Genomic DNA, 25,882 nt, shown 5'->3' on the forward strand with positions numbered 1-25,882 from the left:
CGATGAATGACCTTCATTGAGATGATATATGAAGATAAAAGTGGCGTCAGGTTGCAATATTGTTTCCGCCCGTTTTCGGACACGGCCGGCCTGAGGCGCCCGCCGGACGTCACGTTGGCAGCCATGTTTATTGCATGTCCGTATGCGATACTTACCCAAGTAACCGGCTCGGTGAGTAGGTTACTTGGGCCAGGCTCGAGTAAGCGCAAGAAGTCACGTGAGATGTAAATCGAATGCTGTCCGGCTTGCACGAGTAAGCGCGGGGAAGTAATAGATTTGCTACCAGTCTGCAGTTCGCGACAATATATATATATATATATATATATATATATATTCTTCTTTTCTTAATGTTCAACTTGCCCCTTACCCCTGTCATGTCTTTACTTTCTCCTCGGAATTTCATTCTTGCAGACGTAAACTATTATTGGGATTGAGAGATGTCACCACCTTATTTGACTATATAGGGGGCGCTATTGATTGTAGAAACCTTCAGTAATGCTCAATCTTGCAGATCCACTGAAATATTATTTCTTATACATGTATACGAAATGGTGATACGGGAACTAGATATTTTAGCAACATTTATTTTCCTTGTTTGTTGGTTAAAGGGACACTGTATCCTGGAATGAGCCAAATTGGGCTGCAAAACGCTCTTTGAACGAAATGGTGTTAATCGGAAAGAACGTTTAAAAGTAGGATATAAACATCTACACAACTATTTCGGGGTCCACTTTTGCGACCCCAAAAAGTCGGGCAGTTCCTGCTAGTTGTGATTCCAACCACAAAGGGTTGCCTTTTGCGGACGTGTAAGAAACCGCATTTGTGCATTGGTGCTGTGTGTAATACACAACGTGTATCGAACATTGACTGAAACGACAGGAAAAACGTATGCGCACTTTATCGTGTCCGATGTAAATACCCAGGTTGTTTTCGTTTTTGCTCCGGAACAGTAAGACATTGGAATGGTTTCTTTTCGACCAGATGTTTCAAATAGGATAAGTAAACAATCCAAAACATTAAAAATTATGCAGTGCCCCTATTAACTGCTTATCCCCAACCAAGAAATGAATACTACATGTTATAATAAGCGATTAGTCCCGAACCTCCATATGTCACTAAGGAAATAACAGTGTGAGGAGACGAAGTCGAGGTCCATTAACAGCGGTCACCCTTAAACCCGGTCATTACCATCACGCAGTGAAGACCGGATCCTCACTCTGTTATTCCCATTAATAAATACCTTTTTAACGAAATAAACAGTTAACATGCTCCAATTTTGTGACTTTTTCCCGGCGATATTACCAGACATTTTTGTATTCATGTTCATGGGCCATATTTAGCTTATGCGTGGTACCCTGTCTGTTCAATAACCGTTGTTATATACATCACAGCCGGGCCCAGGCTGCGCTGGACAATTGCAACGACTTCATTGCGTACGCGTACGACTTCTGCTGCCGTAGCCAAACAAATTACAACAATGTTTTCATATGTTTACCTTATGGAGGAAGCTGAAATTTCGTTTACACATACTTTGTGTCCAGAATTACAAAGATGATTGGTTTAGGAAAGGTAAATATGTCGTAGATCTACGCTTTCGTCGTAACATCCTCAGTATAGTGCACTGCAGCTGTACGATGTCGTTTCAAAACTTCCTCACGCGCGGGTTCCCATAGCAACTGTGTTGCGTACGCGCGCGTCAGTCGCACGCAAAGGTAGTTGAGCGCATGTGCAGTGCTGTATTGTTACAAGCTGCCGTATGACTGTTGTAAATTTGGCCAATCATTGCCTTCCATGGGGCTGGATCAATGCTGGTTCAGGGGCCATTTATTCGCTTGTTCTTTGAAGCCGGTCTTTTTATCACCGTTAACGCCCGGCCACGTGATCGAGTCTCGACCAATCAGAAACCATCAACTCTCCAAGGTATTTATTAATGCAAAGTAAAAGCCGAACAGTTAAACATTGTCTTAAAGTGACATAATAATGTGAAAATATGACTTCTTCAGGGATCGCAATGTCGTGGTACAAAATGTATACCAGAGAACGAAAAAAACTATCGCCTGTATCAACGTTTAGATAATGCATCAAAGAGTCAATTGCAAAACTGCTATTATTTCTTATGAACGATGTTTTGTGTGCATTATTACATTTTTATCCGAAAAATAAAATGACCACAGACTTGGATCAAAATGAAGTGAAAAGGATGAGAAAAGAAAACTGCATCAGTGGTATGGGTATGGGAGGGGTCTGGCCTTCTCCATTTGCAGCTCTGGTATTGGCAGACCTCTCAGATGTTTCCTACTGTCAGGCTGGTTCTGATTAGACGTCTCACGGGTCGCAGGTTGCTTGGAAATTGCTGTTTGGACCTCCCTCTGCAAAGAGGACACAAACAAATTCCCTTTTAGCACAATAATGTACAGTCGTGCTCTGTTCTGTGACAAGAGTGGTAGATATCAAGTGACAGTCTTTGCCGTTAACGCCGTAGTCTGATTGGCTCGTAAGGCCAACTGAACAAATAAACCTGTTTTTTTGTTTCCGTTCGCTTCCGTATATTGTTCCCGGCAATTTCCTTTATTGGGGGATATGTATAGTACATTTGCAACATATTGTGCATTTAATGTGCTTCCAGTAAAATTGTATGTGAGCGAGTTTAGAATCTGTTAGAGGAGGAGACGGCTTCTTTGGATACCAAAAGTATCAGCAAAAGAGTCGAGAAAATTAAATAATCCATCTTTGGAAAATCTGCTATCTTGGAAAAAGGCGCCTTCTCCCTAAACACATACGCACCACCAGTGCATATAAACGTAGAGTAAAATATTGTACCAATGCTGGTCTTCAAGCCATAAAAGATAAAACGGGGATTTACTCACCAAATAATCTTTCAGATTCTAGCTTTCCTAAAAGGAAAGTTCCTGCTCATTTTCAGTCGGTGAACTGACTACAAGGCCGGCAATCAGGAGGAAAATGCTCAGCACGTTTCGGCAGGGACGTCCTAGCATGGCTCCAATTTCATGTCGCGTCCACCAAAAACAGCGTAACCTTTTCTTTTTTTTACGCAAAACCAAGAGCAACGTTTTACTGATGGAAAGAGTAGCGTTCTGTTCAGATACCCGATCTCAAACATAGCAATTTAACGACGAAGTCTTAGCATTTTGATTGTATTACTGTTTCCAAGACCTTCACAATTATTCATTATTTTGAATTATTCATTCTGAATAATTATGAGCTTGATCATGCCATAATGAATTGTTTAATAGAATAAACTGTTATGTTGATAATGGCAGAGAAGACCTCAACTGGTCGTTTCTGTGATCCATCTGCAGATGTGAGTTAGCTCTCAGTGTTTTTGATTTCAAGTGGGTGTCACTTTGCACAAAACACCTGTAATTCTGATTAACCCTTTCATGCCCACATTGTTTATTGAATAGGGCCCCCCTAGGAAATCACTAGAGCGTGAACAAAATGAGCACGAGTCAAAAACTTACTTTTTTCTTCCCAGATTTGTATTGCCAAGGAGTGATTAAAATCATAAATGTTGTGTGTAAAGTTTGTTTCTTGAACCTTACTCTTTTATGTGATGTAAAAATGAAGTCCATACGTGCAAATATTACGAAGTTATGCCTTTATGTTCATCTGGTCCCAATTATCAAACTGCAAGCCATTTCACCACATGACCAAATGGCACTCCATACCTCAAATTGTGCGTGGATACTTCGGAAGCACTTTTCTCATTTTTTTGTATGGTAACACTATGAATAAACCATACCAATAGAAAGATCCGGAAACACTCTTTCAGCTGGTACATAGTTGATGTGTGGGCTGCCAAACATATCAACATACCGCCTTTCTGAAAAGTAGTGAATATATCTGTGTTGAGGGTGTTCTTTGTGTGGTTTCCTGGTCGACTAAAGTCGTCCATGGGAACCAGCAGGGGGCTACTTCTTGTCGACAAAAGTCGCCCATGGTAAGGAAAATTGAATTGATGGCAAGGCAGGCCAAAGCTCAAAGCTCGTCCCTTTGAGATTTAGCCCATGGGACGAGCTTTTAGCATTGGCCTGCCTGGCCATATATTCAATTAATCAGAATAGTTTAAGTAACAAGTGAGACCATCCACAGATCAGAACAACGCTTCAGATTTTCACATTTGTAGTCGTCCAGCAAGGAACCTATTACATATGTGTGGTAAAAATAATATCTGGCATAACAAGGCAAACGTGTTTTCGCAAGACCGAGTTTTGTACTGTATATTGGATACCAGCATACACCACAGTGTCGTATGTAAAGCTAGTTTCCGTCAAATTGAAATTATTCAGTGTTTGGATATAAACATGTATAGGCTTAGGCCTCTGCATCTGAAGTGGGTTCCATTTCGGGGATTGGGTTTTATTTCTGGCCATAAACCGACAATTATCGTGCATGGTAATTGCCATCTGGGACTTCTGAATACTAAGTCATTGAATTTGCATAACGGCACGAGAAAGATGATTTGGTCCGATTTAATTGAAAGGTTGAGTCAACTTAACAGTGGCTGTGTACGATCTTGTAGAGTGGTTCTTATTAAGTTAGAAGTCTCACGCATCCCTGGTTGGTTGGATACTGCTCGTTGGACTCATTACCCCAAGAAAGTAATATAGAAAAGATTTATCTAAACCTAGTATTAATCTATTTTATGGAACACAGTCATATATCTTACAGCAGATAAATTATCTGCATAAATTCATTGGTCTTACGATTGTACTCTCCCGGCTGCAAGAGTTTAACTGAGATGACTGGAAGATTGCATAACAGTCTTTTGTACAATACGACAGAGGCAAACGGGTCTTTATGATGGGTTTTGCAGTCCACTGTGTCCGTAACAATAAAGGTCTGAGCTCAAGGAGCGGATGCAACATGTGCTTCACTTTCGTATTGACTGCCCTACTGAGAAGTCGAGCACGGCACAAAAAAGCGTTTATTTTCCTCCGTCCTCCCCGCCTGCCAGACGGTTAATTTTGTATGTACAACATGAAAGTTGATTTATGAAGGTTCCAATTAATTTTAGGCGGAATTGCCCCCTGAAAACGTCAAGAGTAATGAGATACTTGTTGGTAAACTGTTCAACGGGTCTAGAATAAATAAACATTCAATTTTAAGAGAAACATGGAAAAAAATATTTCCAAATAACATACTTATTGTCAGGTATGGTTCATTGAAAGATTACGGTACTACAAGTACATTATATTACTAAATAGTGCAAGGTTAAAATTAAATGTTAAACAATTCATTGGTTATTACCCATATCGAAAGTGAATATTGGTCAGGGCAAATGGTTAAATAAATTAAGTTACTGACTGACCAACTGATTAAAAATTATTTATAAATGTTTCAATAATTATATTATGTTCAAATGAATATTAAAATAGTGGACTCCTAACCCCAGAAAGTAATGTAATTGCCCAAGAGCGGTAAGTTCGTATTTCTGTTTGTGACTCATAAACCCACAGATGTAGTTCTATTTCTACTTAACGATCAAGTCCGAATTAAGGAACCGAACAATAACATCGATGTCATTGTTTTCCTTAAAGTAACATCATGGAGAAATTTTACTTTTTCGGGGATCGTTAAATGCATGTGCAAAATAAATATCAGAGAACGACAGAACTGCATAAGTTTAAAAAGTCTGGTGCAACATGATCGGAGGTAAAATCTTGTGAAGGATATGTTGTGTGCATTGCCAAATGTTGCTCCGTAAAATGAACCCTGAATATTCGATCAAAATCGATGATGCGCAATTGATGAAATTAAGTCCACATCATTCGAACGACTTCTCCCCGGGCGGTTACCGGGGCGGCGCTTTGCCTCGGAGGTGTCTCCTGCCATAGGGTGGTTCTGAGTAGACGTCTGACGGGTCTCAGGGTGGTTGGATGCTGCTTGTTGGACCTCCCTCTGCAAAGAGGACACAAACAAATTACCTTTTGAAACATTTTTAGATTTGTGTTCTGTGTGCATGTTTATGATGTAAATCACATGTGAAGCATGAGCCAAATCGAGGACAACCTCGATTAGAAAACGTGAATAAAACTAATAGGGTCTTCTGCAAAAGAAAAAAATATATATATATTATTTCGGCAAAAGATCGATGATGATGGGAATCATAGAACATTTTTTTTTGATTAGCATAAGTTGTTTATGACAGCGAAGCCGGCGATCATCGGCAAAAGTCGCCTCTCGACCGCAAAGCAGGCGAGGGACGGGAAGCCACCTCCCGACAGTGAAGCGGACGAGGGACGGGGAGTCCTCCTCTCAAAAGCTGAAGCCGGCAAGGGATTGGGAAGCAACCTGTAGACAGCGAAAGGTCGACAGGTGGGAAAGCCACATCTCGACAGTGAAGCGGGCGAGGGACGGGGAGTCCACCTCTCGACCGCGAATTGCTCGACAGGGCTGGCGGGAAGGCCACCTCTTGAAAGCGAAACGGGCGAGGGACGGGGAATCCACCTTTCGGCAGCGAAGCGGGCGAGGACTTTGGAAGCCACCTCCCCTCATTGCCACGTTATACTGTGGATTTGCTGGCATAACAAAGGGTACAGTGAAGCGGGCGAAAATTGGGAAGCCGCCTCTCGACAGCGAAGCGAGCGAGGGACGCAAAAGCCACCTCTCGACAGCGAAACGGGTGATGGACGGGAAATCCACCTCTCAAAAGGTGAAGCCGGCAAGGGATTGGGAAGCAACCTCTCGACAGCGAAAGTTCGACAGGTGGGAAAGCCGCCTCTTGACAGCGAAGCGGGCGAGGGACGGGGAAGCCACCTCTCGACCGCGAAATGCTTGACAGCTGCAGGAAAGCTACATCTCGAAAGCGAGGCGGGCGAGGGACAAGGAAGCCACCTCCTCGGCAGCGAAGCGGGCATGGGATGGGGAATCCACTTTTCGAAAGCGAGTCGGGGGAGGGATGGGGAAGCCACCTCTCGACAACAAAGCGGGCGAGGAATGGGGAAGCCGCCTCTAGACATCGAGGCGGGCGAGGGACGGGGAAGACAAATCTCGACCGCGAAATGCTCGGCAGACGCCAAAGCCACCTGTCGATACCAAAGCGGGCGAAAGGCGGCAGAACCGCCTCCCCATCCGCATTGAATTGTGATTGAATTGATGGCTAGGCAGGCCGAAGCTCAAATCTCGTCCCTTTGAGATTAAACCCATGGGACGAGCTTTTAGCTTCGGCCTGCCTAGCCATATATTCAATTAATCAGAATAGTTTAAGTAACAAGTGACCATCCACAGATCAGAACAACGCTTCAGATTTTCATATTTGTAGTCGTCCAGCAAGGAACCTATTACATATTTGTGGTAAAAATAATATCTGGCATAACAAGGCAAACGTGTTTTTGCAAGACCGAGTTTTGTACTGTATACTGGATACCAGCATGCACCACAGGGTCGTATGTAAAGCTAGCTTCCGTCAACTTGAAAATTATTCAGTGTTTGGATATAAATATGTACAGGCCTCTGCATCTGAAGTGGGTTCCGTTTCGGGGATTGGGTTTTATTTCTGGCCATAAACTGACGATTGTTGTGCAGGGTAATTCCCATCTGGGACTTCTGAATTCTAAGTCATGGAATTTACATAACGGCATGAGAAAGATGACTGGGTCCGATTTAATTAACATGATGAGTCAACTTAACAGTGGCTGTGTCCGCATTGCTACGTTCTCTCTCGGCTTACTCGTTCTCCCTCAGTTTGGGACCATTCTGGGGTTCAATTGCCATTGTAGCTATTTGAAATATAATCCATTTAAAACAGTGAACAAAGCAATAGTAATGGAGAGACGGTAACCAGATGTTGTAGCACAATTTATCATCACATTTTTTTTTTGGGGGGGGGAGGGGGTTAAACAGCGTATCCTCTAACCATCATTACATGGTGTTCTAAAACAGACAGGCAAACGTCATTCGCGTGAGTTTGAAACGTCGTGTGTGTGAGCTTTCAAATGGATTCGGCAGGATTTTGGTCGCCTATTCAGCTAGCCGCGGATTCAGCCGCGCATTCACCAAAAGAATAAAAACCTCTATATTACATGTGGCAAAAGGTGATCTATATTTTACAGAAAGATAACTTCATTATTTTCCATAATAAATGCCACATTATAGTATGATTTCACGCCATATCGAAATACACAACATAAGCAACCGTTGCATCAACCGTTTTTGAAATGTTGAATCAATGATTTAATTAAATCCCCTTAAAACTCTCAAAAATAACCTTCAGGGTGGAGCTTGAGGTGACTCGACAGTAAGGCCATGAGGCTTGAGAATTTTACACCCACTTATGATTTCTACCGACACGAACATTCTTCTGGAAATTGAAATAGTCAAGACCAAAAAAATCAGAGACAACGGTAAGACATCGACATCGTGCATGTGCTCCCATCCTGGTCATTAGTCTGCTCCATTACATATTGCGCTAATTAAAGTGACACTATGTCCTGAAATCCCCGAAAATTACTCGTTTTTGGATTCTTTACTTATCCAATTTCAACATCTTGAAAGCAAACCAACCTAATGTCTTACCGTTCCCGAGAAAAGACGAAAAACCCCGTTGCTTACATCGGGCACGACGGAGTATACGAATACGTGTTTCCTGTTGTTCTCAGTCAATGTATATGATATATTTTCGAAGTATAGAAGGTTGATTTTTGGAAAATATAAGAAAGCTACCGACAATGGAGCCTGATGGAGACACGCCGAGTCATGACATACATTTATTCCACGTATGACTTTACCGGGACACCGTACCCCCCGCAACCAACGGAAATAGGTCACGCTCGACGCGTGGAGGCGCTTCGCGAGGACGTCGGAGATCGTTCCGTTGTGTGAAAACTGCGAAGGTCGTCCAGTTTTTTATTGTTGTTTGCATATTGCCCATGAACTAAGGAAGGTAAATAGGACATCCATTGGTATCTTGCACTTGTTAATTTTTTTCAAAACAAAGAAAAAGCCCTATACCCGCGAAAACTGGTCTCTCGAGGATACATGCTGTGTCTGTCTGTACGTACAGCACCGTTCTCGCAAAAAACAGTGCCTGATCGCCAATTATCATAATATGGTTTCTTACACGTCCGCAAATAGCCAACACTCTACGGATGAAATCACAACTAGCACTCAAACAATTTTGGGGTCGCAAAAGTGGACCCCGAAAGTCGTTCTCGCACGCATAATACAGGAATAACACAAACACGCTCAGTTTTTAAAAGATACTTTGTGTGGATGTGTTCTACTTTTAAATGTTCTTTCCGATTAACATGATTTCGTTCAAAGCTTGTTTTGCAGCCCAATTGGGCTGTTCCAGGACGCATTGTCCCTTTAAAACGCGTTTACAGGTTAATAGAGATCACTGATCTCTATATAACGACTGAATAGCGGATAAAGAGCCGCACAATGAACGAATTTGACACCATATTGGTGAGACCGGTGAGACCGGCTGGTGATCGACAAAGGGCAAGCTGCCGTCTTTATAGACAGCATGATTTCTTTTGTAACATCGCGGTTCACTTAACTTATATTTTGACCACCACCACCGAAGCTTACAATTTTTCTAACGTCGGGGTTTACTTTTTGAATGCCGCAGTTCACTTTTTCAGCGTGTTTGGAAATAACAAGCACTACGGAAATGTGTCCTTTTAGAACATCATAATATGTGTACGTGACCAAAATGCGCGTCAACTGTTGATACAACGCGCGCGCGTAGTACATTCGTATTACGCGGCCATCTTCGTGAGACCGGGGGCGAATTGGTCAATATGCAAAGTCTACTGTGTGAATCATTGATATCCATATACACAGACCGGATAGGACATCGCGCCGTGTTTGTTCACGAATGCGCGGCCGAACAATGGCGGCGCGTTTACTGTCGGACGGGTAAACGCGCATTGTTCTTTCACTTTGTAAAATGGATTATCGAGTGAGATTTTTTCTTACAGGACGGAGTTTAAGCGCTCCTCCAAAACAGATCTTTGAAAAAAATAACTGAACGATGAAGAGTTACCCTCAATCCCTCCAAACAGCTTTTGCACATTCTTGATATACACTTTGTTATTATGCATTTTCGAAATTCAAGAACCCCCCATTTCTTTTTCGCTTATTTTTTTTAAATCCCTCCTCCTACCAAAAATGATTGTAAGTAAATTGCCATTTCATTTTGGCAAACTGGTTATAAGAGTGCACTGAATTACTCCATCAACGAAATGAATAATTGTACTTAATAATATGCTGAAATAACATCATTTTTTTTAAACTGAACACTCACATGAGAAATTGTATGGAGATTTTTTCAAATGAATATATTTTTATTAAAAACCCGAACACAAACCAAATATACGGAGCTTTTAAAGGGACATAGGTGAAAAAAAAAATTGAAAAAATCATCGTAAGAATGACAAAAATCTGCGTTCGAACGAACAAAAATCTGCGTTCGAACGAAAAAAATCTGCGTTCGAACGGAAAAAAATCTGCGTTCGAACGAAAAAAATCTGCGTTCGAACGAAACAAATCTGCGTTCGAACGAAAACAATCTGCGTTCAAGCGAAAAAAAATGCGTTCGAACGAAATCAATCTGCGTTCGAACGAAAACAATCTGCGTTCGAACGAAAACAATCTGCGTTCGAACGAAAACAATCTGCGTTCGAACGAAAACAATCTGCGTTCGAACGAAAACAATCTCCGTACTTGGGCTGCCGGCCGGAGACACAGACGCCATTGTTGACGACGTGATTAATTTAAAAGTTAATTCCAAGAATTGGTTATATTTTACACCAAAGGTGTCGTCATATATAGATAACGGGGAAAAAAATCAAGATTAACACCGTTTGTGTCATATTTAACACTCCAGGTTTGGCAGTGTGGAATGTACATACAGAATGTAGTATTTGGTTTGGTGCTTGATCGAAATGGAAGAAACAAATATGGGATAAGATAAAAAAAAAATATGGTTCTCATTAGGATTGAAACCCAGAACTCTTTGCAAGGGCCGTCACAGCCTGCACTATGAAATTAGAGAAGAAAAAAATATGGTCAGTGTTTTAACTGTGACAGAACTGATTGAGTGCCCCCCCCCCCACCCCCAAGAAAAACAGGCCCCAAGTGCCCCTGCAAATTATACCCCAATTATGAAACTGGTCTTGGTTTGGAATCCCGTTGGTGAACAGGTGCTTTTCTCTCCCATGTTTAGTTCGATAGTGATTGGGCACCACAATATTTCTGGCCTTTCCTGCAAAGTAGGGTCCTGAAAGGGTCCTGTTATTACACAAGTGTTAAAACCTTTAGCCAAACCACGAGTACTTTAAAGTAAAAAGCAATGTCAATTTGCAAAAGCTTTAGGCTTTAAAATAAATACCAATTACAAACTCACAAAAAGTCACCGAAAACCAATGATTTAATTTCATGTTTATAAGACCGCTTTTCTTATGTGAGTCTGTAAGGCTCATGCATAAAGAAAGCCCAAACAAACACGGATTAAGCCATTAGTAGATATACCAAATTGTTCAAAACATCTTTCGGGAAAACAACGAAAAGTTTTGTTCGTTCAAACGAAGAGTTTGTTCGTTCGAACGAAGATTTTGCTCGTTCGAGCGAAGATTTTGTTCGTTCGAGCGAAGATTTTGTTCGTTCGAGCGAAGATTTTTTTCGTTCGAACGAAGATTTTGTTCGTTCGAACGCAGATTTGTTTCGTTCGAACGAAGATTTTTTTTCGTTCGAACGAAGATTTTTTTTCGTTCGAACGAAGATTTTTTTCGTTCGAACGCAGATTTTTTCGTTCGAACGCAGATTTTTTTCGTCTGAACGCAGATTTTTCTCGTTCAAACGAAGATTGTTTTCTTTCTAACCAAGATGTTTTCAATTTGTTTTCCTCTATGTCCCTTTAAAAGCTTCGTACAATTAGAATCTAAAAGGTAAAAAAAAAATAATTTTACAAAGTAATCAGTAAAAACTTCTTCCCGTCCCTTGATTGATCAGGGAATGAGATCGTTCACCTGTTGTGATATTGTGTGAAAGGAGATGAATCACAAAACAAAATAATACTTTGTCAAAGAATAATGCAAGCTATGTTCGGTCTTGTTTATAATTAAATATTAAGCTGTATTTCTGAAAATAAATATAATTACTTGTTGGTGTAATGGGATTCGTTTTTATGAGTGAATATGAAGGTGTATATGGCTATAGCTAGTAATCTTATAATACGGCGTACACAACATAATTTCAAACCGTAAAAGTACTCATTGCTTTCTTCACCATACAAACTGTCAATAATGTGACAGTCATCCTGGGAGCTCATAAAAATACTTGTGTTGAACTCCACAGCTTCTTTCCAAAAACAAAATCAATCAATGTTAACAGTTCCACGTCGTAAGAATTGATTAAGTCAAACGCTCAGATGCCTATCACTTCGCATGTTCCATTCAGTGGATGATACAGTCGATTCCATCCCTCCGTGAAGTTCTCCATTTTCGTCCGTCTCGGATATAGTCCTGCAACTGGTGGTTTTTGCTATGGCTTTGCTGAAGTTTTTTGTTTGATATGAAGGTCAATCAGCCGGCTGTGCAGTAAGTTACCATAAACCATCTCCTCGGTTTCTCTTTATAAAGAAAAAGAATAGAAACATTTCGGTAGGCGTTTAGCCAAGGCAGACTTAATTCAATCAGATTTTGCAAATAAAACTTATAAAAGTTATTCGAATAAACTATTTAAAACAAGTCAACTTTTGTTCATTGCCATTGCCGGGTCAGTCATGCACGTTTAGGCCCAAGTCTTTAAAAAAAAATGATGTCGACCTGCAAGACAAGCCTAGATCGCATGGAATATGAACAGAATATAACGCTAGCTAACATTAAAGGTAGAGTCCATCCTTTGCAGCCATCCGAAAAGTAACTGGCGTAATTATTGTCGAAAAACTAACTTGGTTGAAAGATAGTCAGGAGACTAAACTCCCTGTGAAATTATTCTTTCTGGGAAGCTGTCATTTTGAAGTAATCAACGAAAGAAGGCATTTCCAACGGTGATTCTTAAGAAGCACCGTAGGAAAATTTAAATTAGTAGTTCGTTTTGTTATTCAGCGCAGCGCGCACAAGTATTCGAACGACGCACACGCGCGCGCGGTTGTTATAATTCGTCGGATCGGTGCGCGACGTCGCGTATAGTTGCAATTCAAAACAATTCAAAACATGATTCAGCAACTTTTGATTTGAAAATGAGATCTTAGAATGCTGTTTTTCTCGGAATGTACAGCTGAAGCTTAGCTGAAACTTCATCAGGTTAGTTGCTCAGTATCCTTCATTAGATTTTGAACTCTTTTGTTGCTTCAAACAAACAAAATGCACAAATTACAAATGATGGACTCTACCTTTAACGATATTATACTTGCTTTGTCATTCTAATGTTCATATTCCCCCATGCCATGTTGTAATTGTATACGCCTCGTTAAAAAAAACTTACTTGCGAATAATTGTCCTATTCTTCAACGCTCCTTACTTCCCCACTCCAGCAATCTAATGCTTCGCACACCTTGACTATACTCCTCATCGATTTTTATCAGTTCAGATCTCTGTTTCTTTTATTCTTTCAAAAATGAAAAAGAAACCGAAGAAAACCCAATTACATTTTTTAATCCTCCGTTCGAAAGTGTACACAACTCGAATGCTTTTTTTTTCTTTACCCTTTTAAAAGACGCGCGCGCGGACGCTGTTCGGATGGAGATCAATGGTGTGAATGGTGTATAACTATCCGCTATCCAGTCTTTATATAGAGATCAGTGATATATATAGAGATCAGTGGTTCTCCAACCTCGTCCCCAGGGTGTCGAGCAGTACGCGCCCACCACTACCTGCTCTCTCACCCTGGTATTGGATCATTTGCATGTGCAAGATTTTTGCACACGTATGCAAATGAGGAACAGTCTGGTGCCTGGATATGCGTTACACATTAGCGTTTGTTTTTGTATGCGGTGTCTGGGGTAAAAACAGAGTCAATTCGTAGCAGCGCGCGCGCGAGCACGGCGTGAGTTACGAAAACACGATTTTTGAAATCAAACTGTTGTACGATCTTATCCAGACAACATGCAGTATCATATTTCATATTAATATGAGCAAATTGGAAAGTAAATTAGTATTTTCGAGAAGGTGTGGACGAATGATCGCGAAAACACGTACTGCACGTTTTGAATAATAGCACCAAGTACGCGATAAAAATCCATTACTAGCCAATTGCGGCATCCAATCAGGATACAGGAAGAAAGTTTCCTATCCAGGGTTTACTATTGGAAACGCGGTTGGAAATAAAGTAAGCACTGGGGACGAGGTTGGTGGTTCTCGTAACACGACCACCGCTCCCTCAGTCTGGCTTCCAGACGCACAATTACAAAATTATAACATGGTCTGCAATATGGTGCCCGACTACATATAGTGGAAATATATGGGAGCCCAGAGAGGCCACGTAAAGATTATTCTCGATGGTAACCCCATCTTAAAACATGTTAAAATTGTGCAGAAGCAGGATTCCAGTCAAACCAGTGGGTTTGGAGGTTTTGAAACATCATCTTACATTGAAAAACATGGTCTGCAATATGGTGCCCGACTACATATAGTGCAAAATATATGGGAGCCCAGAGAGGCCAGGCCACATAAAGACTATTCTCGATGGTAACCCCATCTTAAAACATGTTAAAATTGTGCAGAAGCAGGATTCCAGTCAAACCAGTGAGTTTGGAGGTTTTGAAACATCATCTTACATTGAAAACAAAACCTTTTAAGTTTGCCGACGCGCGTGGCTACAGCGATGCGTGCGCAGACCACTAACCGGAGACTTTCAAGTGTTTTTACCTTTACTGTCAGGTTCGTTGTCTCGTGTCTCGTGTCGCAGGGTGATTCAGATTAGACGTCTCACGGGCGCAGGTTGGTTGGATACTGCTCGTTGGACATCTCCCTCTGCAAAGAGGACACAACAAAAGTCCCTTTTCAGCACCCATTTAGAGTCAAAATGGTGTAGGAATGAACAATGTAAAGTGACATACACCCTTTTGCCAAGTTTACATTTTTAACTTTGCTTAAGCTGTTAGCAGTCAAAGAGAAGTAACATTTTTAAAACCAGCATTTGCCAGCATAGGGCCGTACGGTTAGCAGCGTCGCGGGCCCCGGTCAAGTTCCTTGCGTTGCCTGGTGTTTTTTATGTATATGTTCGCCACAAAAAAAACAGTCCTCTTCTCTTTTCTTTCCTTGTGCATTTTAACCCTTGTTTTAACATCCTGAAACGATAATTACAAATTTACTTGAATTTTGAAATTGTTAACTTTATTGTTTACCCAAAAAAGCCGTAAAACAACGCCAGAAGACCATGGGACTACTGCTTCACCTCGACCTGTAAACGTGGCTACAAAAAAAGTACAATTCATGAAATTAATCATAGTCATGCTCCGTTCATAAAACAAAAACCTCTGGACTTAACGAAATTTTCGGGATCCCGGTCGAAAACAAAATTCACTGGTCCCGAAATTTAACGAGCACTATGATCATTTTCAGTACCTAATTCAGACTTTATTCAAGAAATTCCAGTGGCAGGGAATTTGTCATTCGATCAAAGGAAGTTCTAGGGAAAATGGAGGCCTGTCACATTAATCAGCACTAACGTAAGGAAAACTACGCGGTCCTTTTTCTACGCATTTACCTTCAATTTGTGTGTGACAACGCGTGGGCGTATGCTGCGCAGATAATGGAGGGTCGAGGATACATTTGAACGGATCTACGGTTCTTCAAGATTAGCAATGGCCAAATGGTCCAAAACAGTCTTCCCTATAAATCATTGACAAAACATATCTCTATTATTTCTTGTGCAATTTCAACATATCTCGAAAGAAAAGAAGACTCTTGCCGTACAAAATGTACAGTGCATGATCGGCGCTCTATCCGTTAATTTGGCTGAAATCCGATCTCGTGTTTCGCACGGTACTCTTCGGACAAACTGCATGGCTACGGAGGATTCTTATTCCTCCATGCTGACACCCGGACGGGAAAGCTGAAAATTTATTGCAAACTAATGTGGTGTGATTACAGCTAGCGACTGACACAATTATAGGCATAGGTTTGCCTTGGCCTAGTGCGTTTGCTACCCGTACACGTATCAACAACGAATTATTTTGAAATTCCAACACCGTTTACCGGTGTCAAAATCTACGGTCCCAGCGGCCGGGCCAGCGGCAAAAGTACACCCGTGAATTTCCAGCCAGCTTTACATAGCGCGTGTCACGGTGATGCGATGTGCATGTGATCGTGAACGATCGAACGATGTTGATGTAACGCAGACATTTCTTACTATGGTTGGCCGTTAGGGCAAACACAAAAGAATGATCCCCGTTCTATAAATGAAATGATGTGTAACTATCAAAACACTGAATAATCAATAGAAAGTACCAAAAAGTCAATGGAGATATCTTCCTATTAAATTCTGAACTTGCCCATTAGAATTTCGGGGGTAAAAGCTGTTGCCAACTACGGTTGAATTTATGGAGCATGTGCCTGCCCATACAAAATGTCGCTCAGTGTAATTGTAAACAAAGTCGTGTCGTTGCGCTGAGTGATTTGCAAAACGTTTCGCTGGAACTACGCTGCATCGGCAGTCATGTTTATTACGTCACGATTTACTATGTTTTGTTTGCTGCCGCCAAGCGACGACTTTTACACAAATTGCATGTTCGGGTCGAAACAGGACCTGAAAAACAGCTCTCAAATATACCCTTTGTATTCATTTCATGACAGAAACAATAGTCGTTTTTATTTCATCACACCCTAGGCTACATATACCCGAAAATGACGGAAATGTCTTCGAGCATTCCACAACCTCTTTGAGGTTGAAATCACCCATTGTGTAACACAGCTTTCCCTCCTTTGTTATCTTATCTAGGCAGGTACCAAAAGCCTCGTTAAGGTTGTCAAGTGAAGAACCAGAAGCATTTCCCACAACAAGATTGCTAGCTTTGTCACGCTGAATTTCGATAAAAACTGTCTCAAAGCCATTATGAGAAGGCATGAGGTCTTCACGGATCCGAAAATTCAGTGAGTTCTTGACAAACATGGCTACCCCTCCACCAGGTCTATCGGAACGTGAGGAATGAACTAGACGGAAATTATCCATGTGAACATAGGGCGGAGGGATTGTTTGAAACCAAGCTTCAGTGAACCCGTAGATGGAGAAAGAGTGGTTTAGACTAGCCAAGTAATCTTTTATGTCGAAGAAATGTCTACAGAGACTCCTGAAATTCACGTGAAAGATGGAGAAGATACCTGGTGTAGAGATATTTAAATCATTAAATTCAGTAGACTCCAAATAGGCACATTGTTCATCATTAAAAACATCATCATCAGAAGAAGAAATATTGTCAACAAAGTCAGCTAGGGTCATTGGACGAAAGACAAACAATACAATACGATAGGCAAAACAAAAGCTTAACTTAAGTAAACAGTATGTAAAGTAAACAGTATGTAAAGGCGAAAGGAGAAACGGGAAAAAAATGCAAGTCAATGGGGGACTAACAAATAAAGTAAATGAAATACTGAACTAAAGTGTACTAAAGCCAAATAAAATAACAGTAAGCATGCATGACTAACGGGTTTAGGACAAAACATGTAAGTGGAGAAGGAACCCAAGCATGAACAAACCAGTAACAATAATTTAACCAATCACAATGAGATTAAGACGCAAAACAAATACATCGAAGCAATCAATTTCAAGCGAATGAATGTAATGGATAAAAAGGTCGATGTGCAAATCATAATGGATGGTGTATGCGATGATTTGCAGCAAACATAACATAAACAGCACATAGATGGACAGTGGAAGCATGCAGATTGATGTGATGCTTAACGGTAGAAGTCAGCTAGTGCGCCGCCTGCACCTCTCTACCTACCGGCTACGAACCTGTACTTCCTTCCCTCCTTGTACGCTGCGGAGGCTTGTGTAGACCATTTTCTCTTCTCTTGCAGGTCGGCTCTGGTCAGGTCTTCGACTTGTCTGGACTTGTCGCTGTTGCTGGAGGATCTTGATTTTGTCCTGATAGCAGTTCAGCTTGATAAGAAGGTGCTGTGGTCTGCCGTCCATCTTTGGGTCATTACGGTGAGCTCGTTCCACCTTTGCATCAGGCATCTTGAATTTCTCCTTGAAGAGATTGTGAGCGAGAGCCAGGCAGTCTTCACCTTTCTGCTGTGGGAAGCCGATAACCCGAAGATTATTTCTCCGAGAGAAGCGTTCCAGCTTGTTTAGCTGCTCGGCATGGTCGGCCATGGTTTTCTCAGCCTTGGCAACCACTGCAGTTATCCGGTCAAGTTCTTTTATCTTCAACTCCAAGCCGTCAATACGCTTACTCTGGAATACAATGGAGTCATTGATATTCTGTTCCAGCCTACGTATGCAGTTACGTAACTCTTTTTGTCCTGATTGAATCTCTGTCAGGGTTTGAAGGACAAGGTGTTCAAACTCGTTGGTGTCGGAAACGGACTGCTCTGTGCTTGGGTTTGCAGACTGTGGCGATAACGTTGGTGGTGATCCAGGTCGCTCACTGATTTTGTCGTTTTCTTTCGTCCAGCAGGTATGATTTCTCACCAAACGATCCTCAAGGCTTGAGTATGTCCTTATTGACAATTGGTATAATATCTACGTATGCATAGGCTAGGATAACGAAAATACTAAGGATTTTTTACACGGAGACCCCAAAAAGCTCGTGTCTTACTTTGTCGCCATGTTCTACTGGCGACATTGAGACAAGGATGACCGAACGTAAATAGATATATTATTAGCACTTTGACTCACCGTAGGTAAAATGTTGGGGAAAACCATTGCACTATCAACAATATGGGCCGGGTACCCATAAAACGGGATGAATAGGAACAAAGAGGTGAATAGGGACACACATCTGAAATATATGTACCACATGCATCCAGCTGCCCAGCCATGACCCACGTGATGGGAAACAACTAACATGTACCCCTGCGTGAAAGAAAATCGGATGTCTTGGAAAACGTCTCAAATCCTAATGTTGTCAAAACTTTGCATCTTGGGATTTTCTTGAGAGAACCATCTGATTTCACATCAAGACCTCACAAATATGGTCTTGTATGTAAGGTTTGAGCTGGGAAGCATTTGAAGTTGTGCTTATATTTTGTCCTTTCTTTTAAGTTTTATTTTAACGTTTTTGCAAAACAACCGTGGTAAAAAAGAGACAGGATGCCACGTGACTTTAAACCAAAGCCTGTGGCCAAAAGATATATGAAGAGCACAGTAAAGATGAGAGTTGAGCCACAGGAAAGCATAAGAACAGTATGGCATCCCCAAAACAGTCATTTTCGGGCACCTCAAGCACCCTGACACTCTTTCCATAGGTGTACAGACGATTTTTGACAAGACCTTTGAGGATCATCTCCTAAGGGAATCCAGACTAGTGCCGAATGGGACTATATATCCATTAGGCACTCGAGAGTTGAGGCATCTCGTCAAAGGTTACTTGGACAAAAAAACTTTGAAACCTGTTCAAATGTAGGGCCGCAGTGAATAGGGTCAAGCAGAACCGATTCCAAAACCATTCAATGCCCGGTATTGAATGGGTGAATTCTGTCCCTCGTGAACGGTCACGAGATGCTTGGTCTAGATAAGCTATCAATGAATACTTCGACAACCTGGTCAAGACTTTAAACGATATACCCCAAGTAAAATGGTGAATTATGATGAGACCAATCTGTCAGATGACCCTGTTAATAAAGATGGAGCTTTGTCATTACAATTTCTGATAAAAATCGTTAAAATACTTCTACAAGCATTGTGTTGTTTAAAAAAAAAAGCCCATGTAGTCCCTATTCCCCTCAGCTGAGGGTACACTGGGAGCAGTTAAGTGTTTCGTTCTGTTCCTAATCACCCCCAACATCGAGGTGATTCCCCAACATCGGGGTGAATAAGAACGGTCGAATAAAATAAAAATCCAACGTTGATGGGATTTTTTTTTTTTTTTTTTTTTTTTTTGCTGTCAATCCAAAGTTAACATGGGTGGACATTAAATAGCACCAAAATCTGTATCACTGGCCATGTGTAAAAATTGCGATACACTTGTAAGAAAACTTTACAACTAGATTATTCAGCTATACTAGTGTAATATACTCCCTCTTGCTGGGCCTCAGTAAGGAGTGAAACTCTACCTAGTCTTTTAAATCATAAAGAGAGAAACTTCAATATACATCTACAGCAGTTGAAAGAGGTAAAGTTGTTTCCTGCTTTACGCTTGAATAATTGTGCATGCCTTTGTTAGCAACAATGGATCCATTTCCTTGTGACGATGTTGTCATGGGGTAACAAATAAATCTGGGAATTTCCCTTAGACCTTCGTCTGAGTTCATTTTCTACATTGTCCCAATCCACCCCGTTTAACGGCATTCAATTTATTTCTCATAAACCAATTGTACGTGCTATGTGGCTAATGCAGGTGCATATTATGGCCCTTGATAACAGTTCAAATTACTGAAATGGCTACCATGCTGAAATAAAGTAGTACACTTCGAAAGATATTACTTAATTTTGTAATCAGGATGACCGTTTTAGCCGATTTTCGGGTTACTTTGACAGAACTTTAGTAAAAAAAAACAAGTTTGACAGAAAATTTGACAGAATGGATTTTTTTTGCAAATTTCTGGCAGAATTCTACACAAATGGTTATTTGACAGACTAACAGCAAATTTGAACAAAAAAGTGTTCATATTGTAAAAAAAAAAGCTTCAGTCCTTTCATACAAACTCTTGCATAATGGGACAGGTTGGCTGGTCTAGGTGCTGAGGTTCACTAAGAAACGAGCTTCGTCGTGGCCGAATCCGCGCTTTGCCCAAAATTTACCAATAATTTCACAACATCTCTAAGTGACTAGATTGTTTATTATGTAATATTAATGAATATTAATAACGGAAAAACTACCGATCTGCATGTGATTTTAAGGGTTTATAGTGTATTTCGAGTAACTCTGGGAATTTGGCAGATTGTTTTTATAAATATGACAGATTTTTGATGCGCATTTAGCAGAATTTGGCTCTGACCTTACGGTCACCGTGTCTGTAATTAGGACTTGTTTGACAAAAAAACGTTTTAGGCAAACAGGAAGTTTGTTAACTTTCATGTTGTAGTTTATGTTGCATGTTACCCCGTTGCTCAAAAGGGAGTGAATTCGAAGCATTTACAATTTCTGTGGGACACGGACCCACAGGGCCGGGTGTCTGACGATTGCACCATTCTGCTTGTCTTTCCGAGCATGACGTCAGTTTCACTATATATGAAGTGGACCAGCTCCCACGTCAATTAAGGGGGAAGGAAGGAGGAACGGTCATCTATTTAAAGTGGACGAGTGTTCTAACAAAATATACAATTTGAATTATGATGATGTGACGACTGTGATTTCCTAACTACAATACATTTATTCTTACATTACAACACTAGAAGTATTCAAGCCTGTGTGCACAATAAAATGTCAAAATAAATACAAAGTGTGTGTCAAAGTTCAACACATGTCTGTATAGGTATATACGCTACACATCAAAGTACAAACCTAAAATGCAACGAATCATGTCTCAACTCTCATCCCGAAAATACACAATTTCCCTCACAAAATGAAGATAAAACAGAGCAATACTCACAGAGAATCTTCTATGAAATTAACCTATCACAGTGATATATCTCAGGAGCATGGCAGGAGCCATGCTCCCTACAAAAACGAGAGAATTTTCGAGACAAAATATATGTTGGTTTTCTCTGTTCGAAGCCCACAGGAGAAAACGTGTTACAAGTTGCCTTTGCGCGGTAAGCACAAAAGTCACACTTTGCAAATCACCTTGCCAAACTTTGGACGAACAACAACTGAGGGCGCACTTGGTCTCCCTTCATATATAGGGGTTGGGCAAAAAGGGGTTTTATCAACTGTGAGCCTTCTCCTTTGATAGTAACAGTGGATCCGTTCTTGTCAATTCTGCACTGTACACTATAATTCAGTTTTGCATGAATTTCAGGCATGCAACTTTTCCTCGGATCTGCTGATGTCCTCTTTTTTATTCTCATTTTATTTTGCCTTTCAAAATTGAACAACACAAAGTATTCCGAATTTTGCAATTTCCTCTTTTTTGTGAATTTACAGTTGTATGCCTGACATTTAGTTAGTGGAAGAGATTAAAGCATGACCTATTAGGCGAGCCATATACGAACTGTATTGACGACTCAATCGGAATCCCTTTTGTCGTCACGGTGAGTAGAATGGGCGTAAATGCCACCCATTTGTGAGACATGTAAAACCTGAAACAACGTTTATACTGGGTGCACATTATCTTTGTTTTTATCCTCATTAAATTACAGATGGCCCCGCATTGATGATTCATGTAAGCGTTGCCATTTGTGACTGTTTGTAAGGGATGGATGGTCCTTTTCCCCCTTGGCCCCTACGTTTGAGTATTAAGAAGACATTGAGTCTGTCTCGCAATTCCACAGGGAGATGAAGCCCTATGCTAAGATATACATGTGGTAGAGTCAGTTAAGGCTTGGCAAGTTGGCATTACCAGACATATGATACTCCAAGAAGGCTTCTCTTTGCGGTAATAAATCTTATCAACAGTGAAGTTATTCTTCTAATTAATACCAAATTAACTTCACACTTCACAAGAAGAAATTTCCTGCATAAAGTCTTTTCACAATTGTGGGTGACTCTACTTTTATTTTCCTTTGTAGGCACCAAACTCTACCATCGGGAGGGTGGCGGGGGGGCAATAAAGGGCAACATTTTCCTACCGTGGGAAGTGAGAAAGGGGGTGGGGCTGAATCCTACGTCACTAGACGGCTGTGCATGTGGTTGTCCAACATTTGATTTATTGGCACGATTAATTCCCTTCCAGACAGTTTCTTTTGTTAAAGGTACAATCAGCAAGTAATGAGTATTGACATTGCGGCTCGGATACGGAGCATGAGTGGGTATGAAGAGAGGGAAAACATGGGGGAGATGCCCCTCCCTCCACCCACTGCTGTTCTTGAGGTTTATAGCACGATGCACAAGAACGAAGGTTGCCAAAATATTTCAAGTTTTTCTTGCACAACGTTAACTGCCATGTCTTTATATCCAAAACAGTAATGGTCTGCTGAACTCCTGAGTCAACTAATAGACCTGAGACATAATGACGGCACGCTTTGTTAACATGTGCACTTTCCTTTCGGAGCTCGGTGGCTCTCGTGCCCACCTGGCTCCTATAGAGAAGTGGACATGTAAGTAAAGCATGACGTCATCAGTGCTATTAATGACTGCAGTAGTTTCGTGTACACAGACCTACATATACACCCTTTTAAACTTGTGTGACTGAATGTTTTGATTGATCCAATAAACTGGGCTTGCCAATTTAAAATGTTAAGCTCCAAGATGCTCCATTTGAAGCTACTTTGGAATTGTATTATTAGGCGACAGAAAGTTTTTCAACGTTCAGAGAGTGAGCGAAAGTGCCGTCCAATTGGAGTCCTGGGCTCCTGGGTTTTACACAACAGGTTGGTGATAACTTTGGAAAAATATTTCAGTTTCATTGGTGGATATCGAGTGGGTGCGGCACAAAACAATCAATTGCACATTTAACATGCACATTTCGATACCAAAGCCGTAATATATAACATTTTGCTTGCGAGGGTTGAAATACAAAGATATACATCTATATATATAAGAGAGAGTTTAACTCGGCCTCCGAGACGATGTTTGCTCATGAAAGGATCCCAGACCGCGGACTCCCGCGGCGCCAAAATCGCTCCACGTCTGTGGAAAAATGCGGAGGGTGTCTTCCGCCGGGTCATACACTTCGGGTCGTCCTGATTTTCCGGTACGGACCGGCGATCCGTTTCGTCTATTTTTCGTGACTGCGTTTTGCGCAGGCATTTGCCGTCGTGTGCGCTTTCACGTTGACTGCCTGGCCGCCCCCTGTGCTGGCTTCTCTGCGTGTCTAGACTGTGCGAGGTCAGCGGCTTCGACGTAGGGGTTCCGTTTACGTGTTCTACTCGGCCCTTCTGCAAAAGCGTTCACCAAATTGTGGATGGGGTGACCTTGGTAAAATATTTTTTCTCCATGGTGCGTGGCCACCAAGTGTCCCTATTCTTTCATATGCTTCGCTTGCCGCCCCTGCGCTGAGTGCAACGAATACTCAGAATGACTACACATTTAGTATATGCCTTGCGCGGTCTGACCAATCGAAAGTCTACACTGCGTAGTATTTCCGGGCTATGCAAAACTGTCGATGGCAACGCGTACTGCAGCCTGCTCCACACCCTGGAAACGAGGTTGGGTCTACGGTGCTCACTATTTGAAGCCCAAACGTGTGACGTCGCGTGATAGAGTGCTGTTGCTTCCATAATGTGTTTACAGCTCCATGCTTCCACTACCAAGGCTGAGCGTTGTGAGTCCGCTGCCCGCCACGTATAATTCAGTGTCGTGTTATAATTTCGGGGGCCTGTTTGGGGTCAACGAAGGATCGATGCATTGCTTCAAATATCGCGATCTTAAACGAAGTCACAAAAAAATCGACGAAAAAGTGTCCGACCCGGCGGAAGACACCCACATTTTTCCACGGACGTGAAGCCGCGGTCTCGGATCCTTTCAGAAGCAAACATTTCTCGGAGGCCGAGTAAAACTTGCTCTTATATATAGATGGTTGAACCAACTTGAATAAAAGTTGAATCGCAAACGGTCTCGCAAATTGTAAGAAGTTCAAGTTTACGTTTGTTGAAGAGTCCAATACTGAAACTTAATTATGACCTTCCTCCATGATTCAGACCGTTTGTAATTTGTTGGTAACACTCAACATTTTCATTTTAAACGACACCTTCACGTTTTATTGCATTATGATTTAATTGTCAAACTGCACAACCAGCCTTCGCCTGTGTACTACAGTAACCTTTTCACTACGTTTTCCAAATGCGACTGCCTCACAAAAAGCCAATTTAACAGACCAACGGCAACATTTACAGACAGTTGCCATGCATGGTACATAATTATCATGTGCGTAAATCGACGGGGGACAGGGGGAACCTCCCCCCCCCCCCCCCCCCCCCCCACACACACACACACACACACACACATTTTGAGGGGGGGACATTGTTTGGTCCCCCCCCCCCACATACTTTTTCTTCCCCGAATAAAAATATTGTAGCCTACAATAATGATTCTATTGCTCAGAATACATGTAGCTGATTCAATTACTCAAAACTCAAAACTTTCACAGATGATCTTTTGCTTAAATTGGTTTTAGTGATCAGAAATTGCCTCAGATCACACCACAGACATTGCTATTCTTTAACTGTATGTCTCCCCAACTATATCCCCCATTTACATTTAACTCCCCACATGTTCATCCCCAACACTACGCCCTACCCGATCTATGATCGGGTAAACCAGCTTGTCCAACTATAATTCCAGGAATTCCAGGGTGTGCGTTTGTATGATGCCTGTGTCATACGCATGCACACAATACGCGGGATTCATGTATTTTCCGAAAGCATTTTCAAAGCGGCGGGGCCGGGATATATGCGTAGTGTATGTCTGCCTGCTATTTGGATTTGGGCAGATGGTGCCATTTGTCTACATTCAGTCCATATATTCAATAGCTATGTACGTTGTTCCATCGTTTCTTTTTTTCTCGAAAGTCTACCAAAGTGGAATTCTCCTTTAATTAACCTTTCCAAAGGTACTTCACTTGATTCGGAATAAATTGTCAAAGACGATGAAAAGTCCCAATAATCAACGTTAATTTCTTTGCGATTGAGACACCGATGAACATGACAATCAAAGGTAATGTTTCGAGAGTATTTTCCCAAGAAGTGTCTTGCCGAAAAGCTCACA

At 41.5% G+C, this 25,882-nt stretch overlaps 1 protein-coding gene across 1 annotated transcript; it reads right to left on the reverse strand.

Moving 5' to 3' along the window:
- Positions 1-11,999: 11,999 nt before the first annotated feature.
- On the reverse strand, positions 12,000-18,639 carry LOC119729949. Its single transcript, XM_038202740.1, has 4 exons — positions 17,915-18,639; positions 14,838-14,942; positions 13,456-13,578; positions 12,000-12,598 (listed from the first exon to the last, which is right to left on the reverse strand). Exons 1-2 carry the CDS (start codon positions 18,286-18,288, stop codon positions 14,846-14,848), a joined length of 471 nt encoding a protein of 156 aa, XP_038058668.1. The 5' UTR covers positions 18,289-18,639; the 3' UTR covers positions 12,000-12,598; positions 13,456-13,578; positions 14,838-14,845.
- Between the last annotated feature and the right edge of the window lie 7,243 nt (positions 18,640-25,882).

Source organism: Patiria miniata, unplaced genomic scaffold (genome assembly GCF_015706575.1).
Source record: "Patiria miniata isolate m_02_andy unplaced genomic scaffold, ASM1570657v1 HiC_scaffold_22, whole genome shotgun sequence".
Lineage (NCBI taxonomy): Eukaryota > Metazoa > Echinodermata > Asteroidea > Valvatida > Asterinidae > Patiria > Patiria miniata.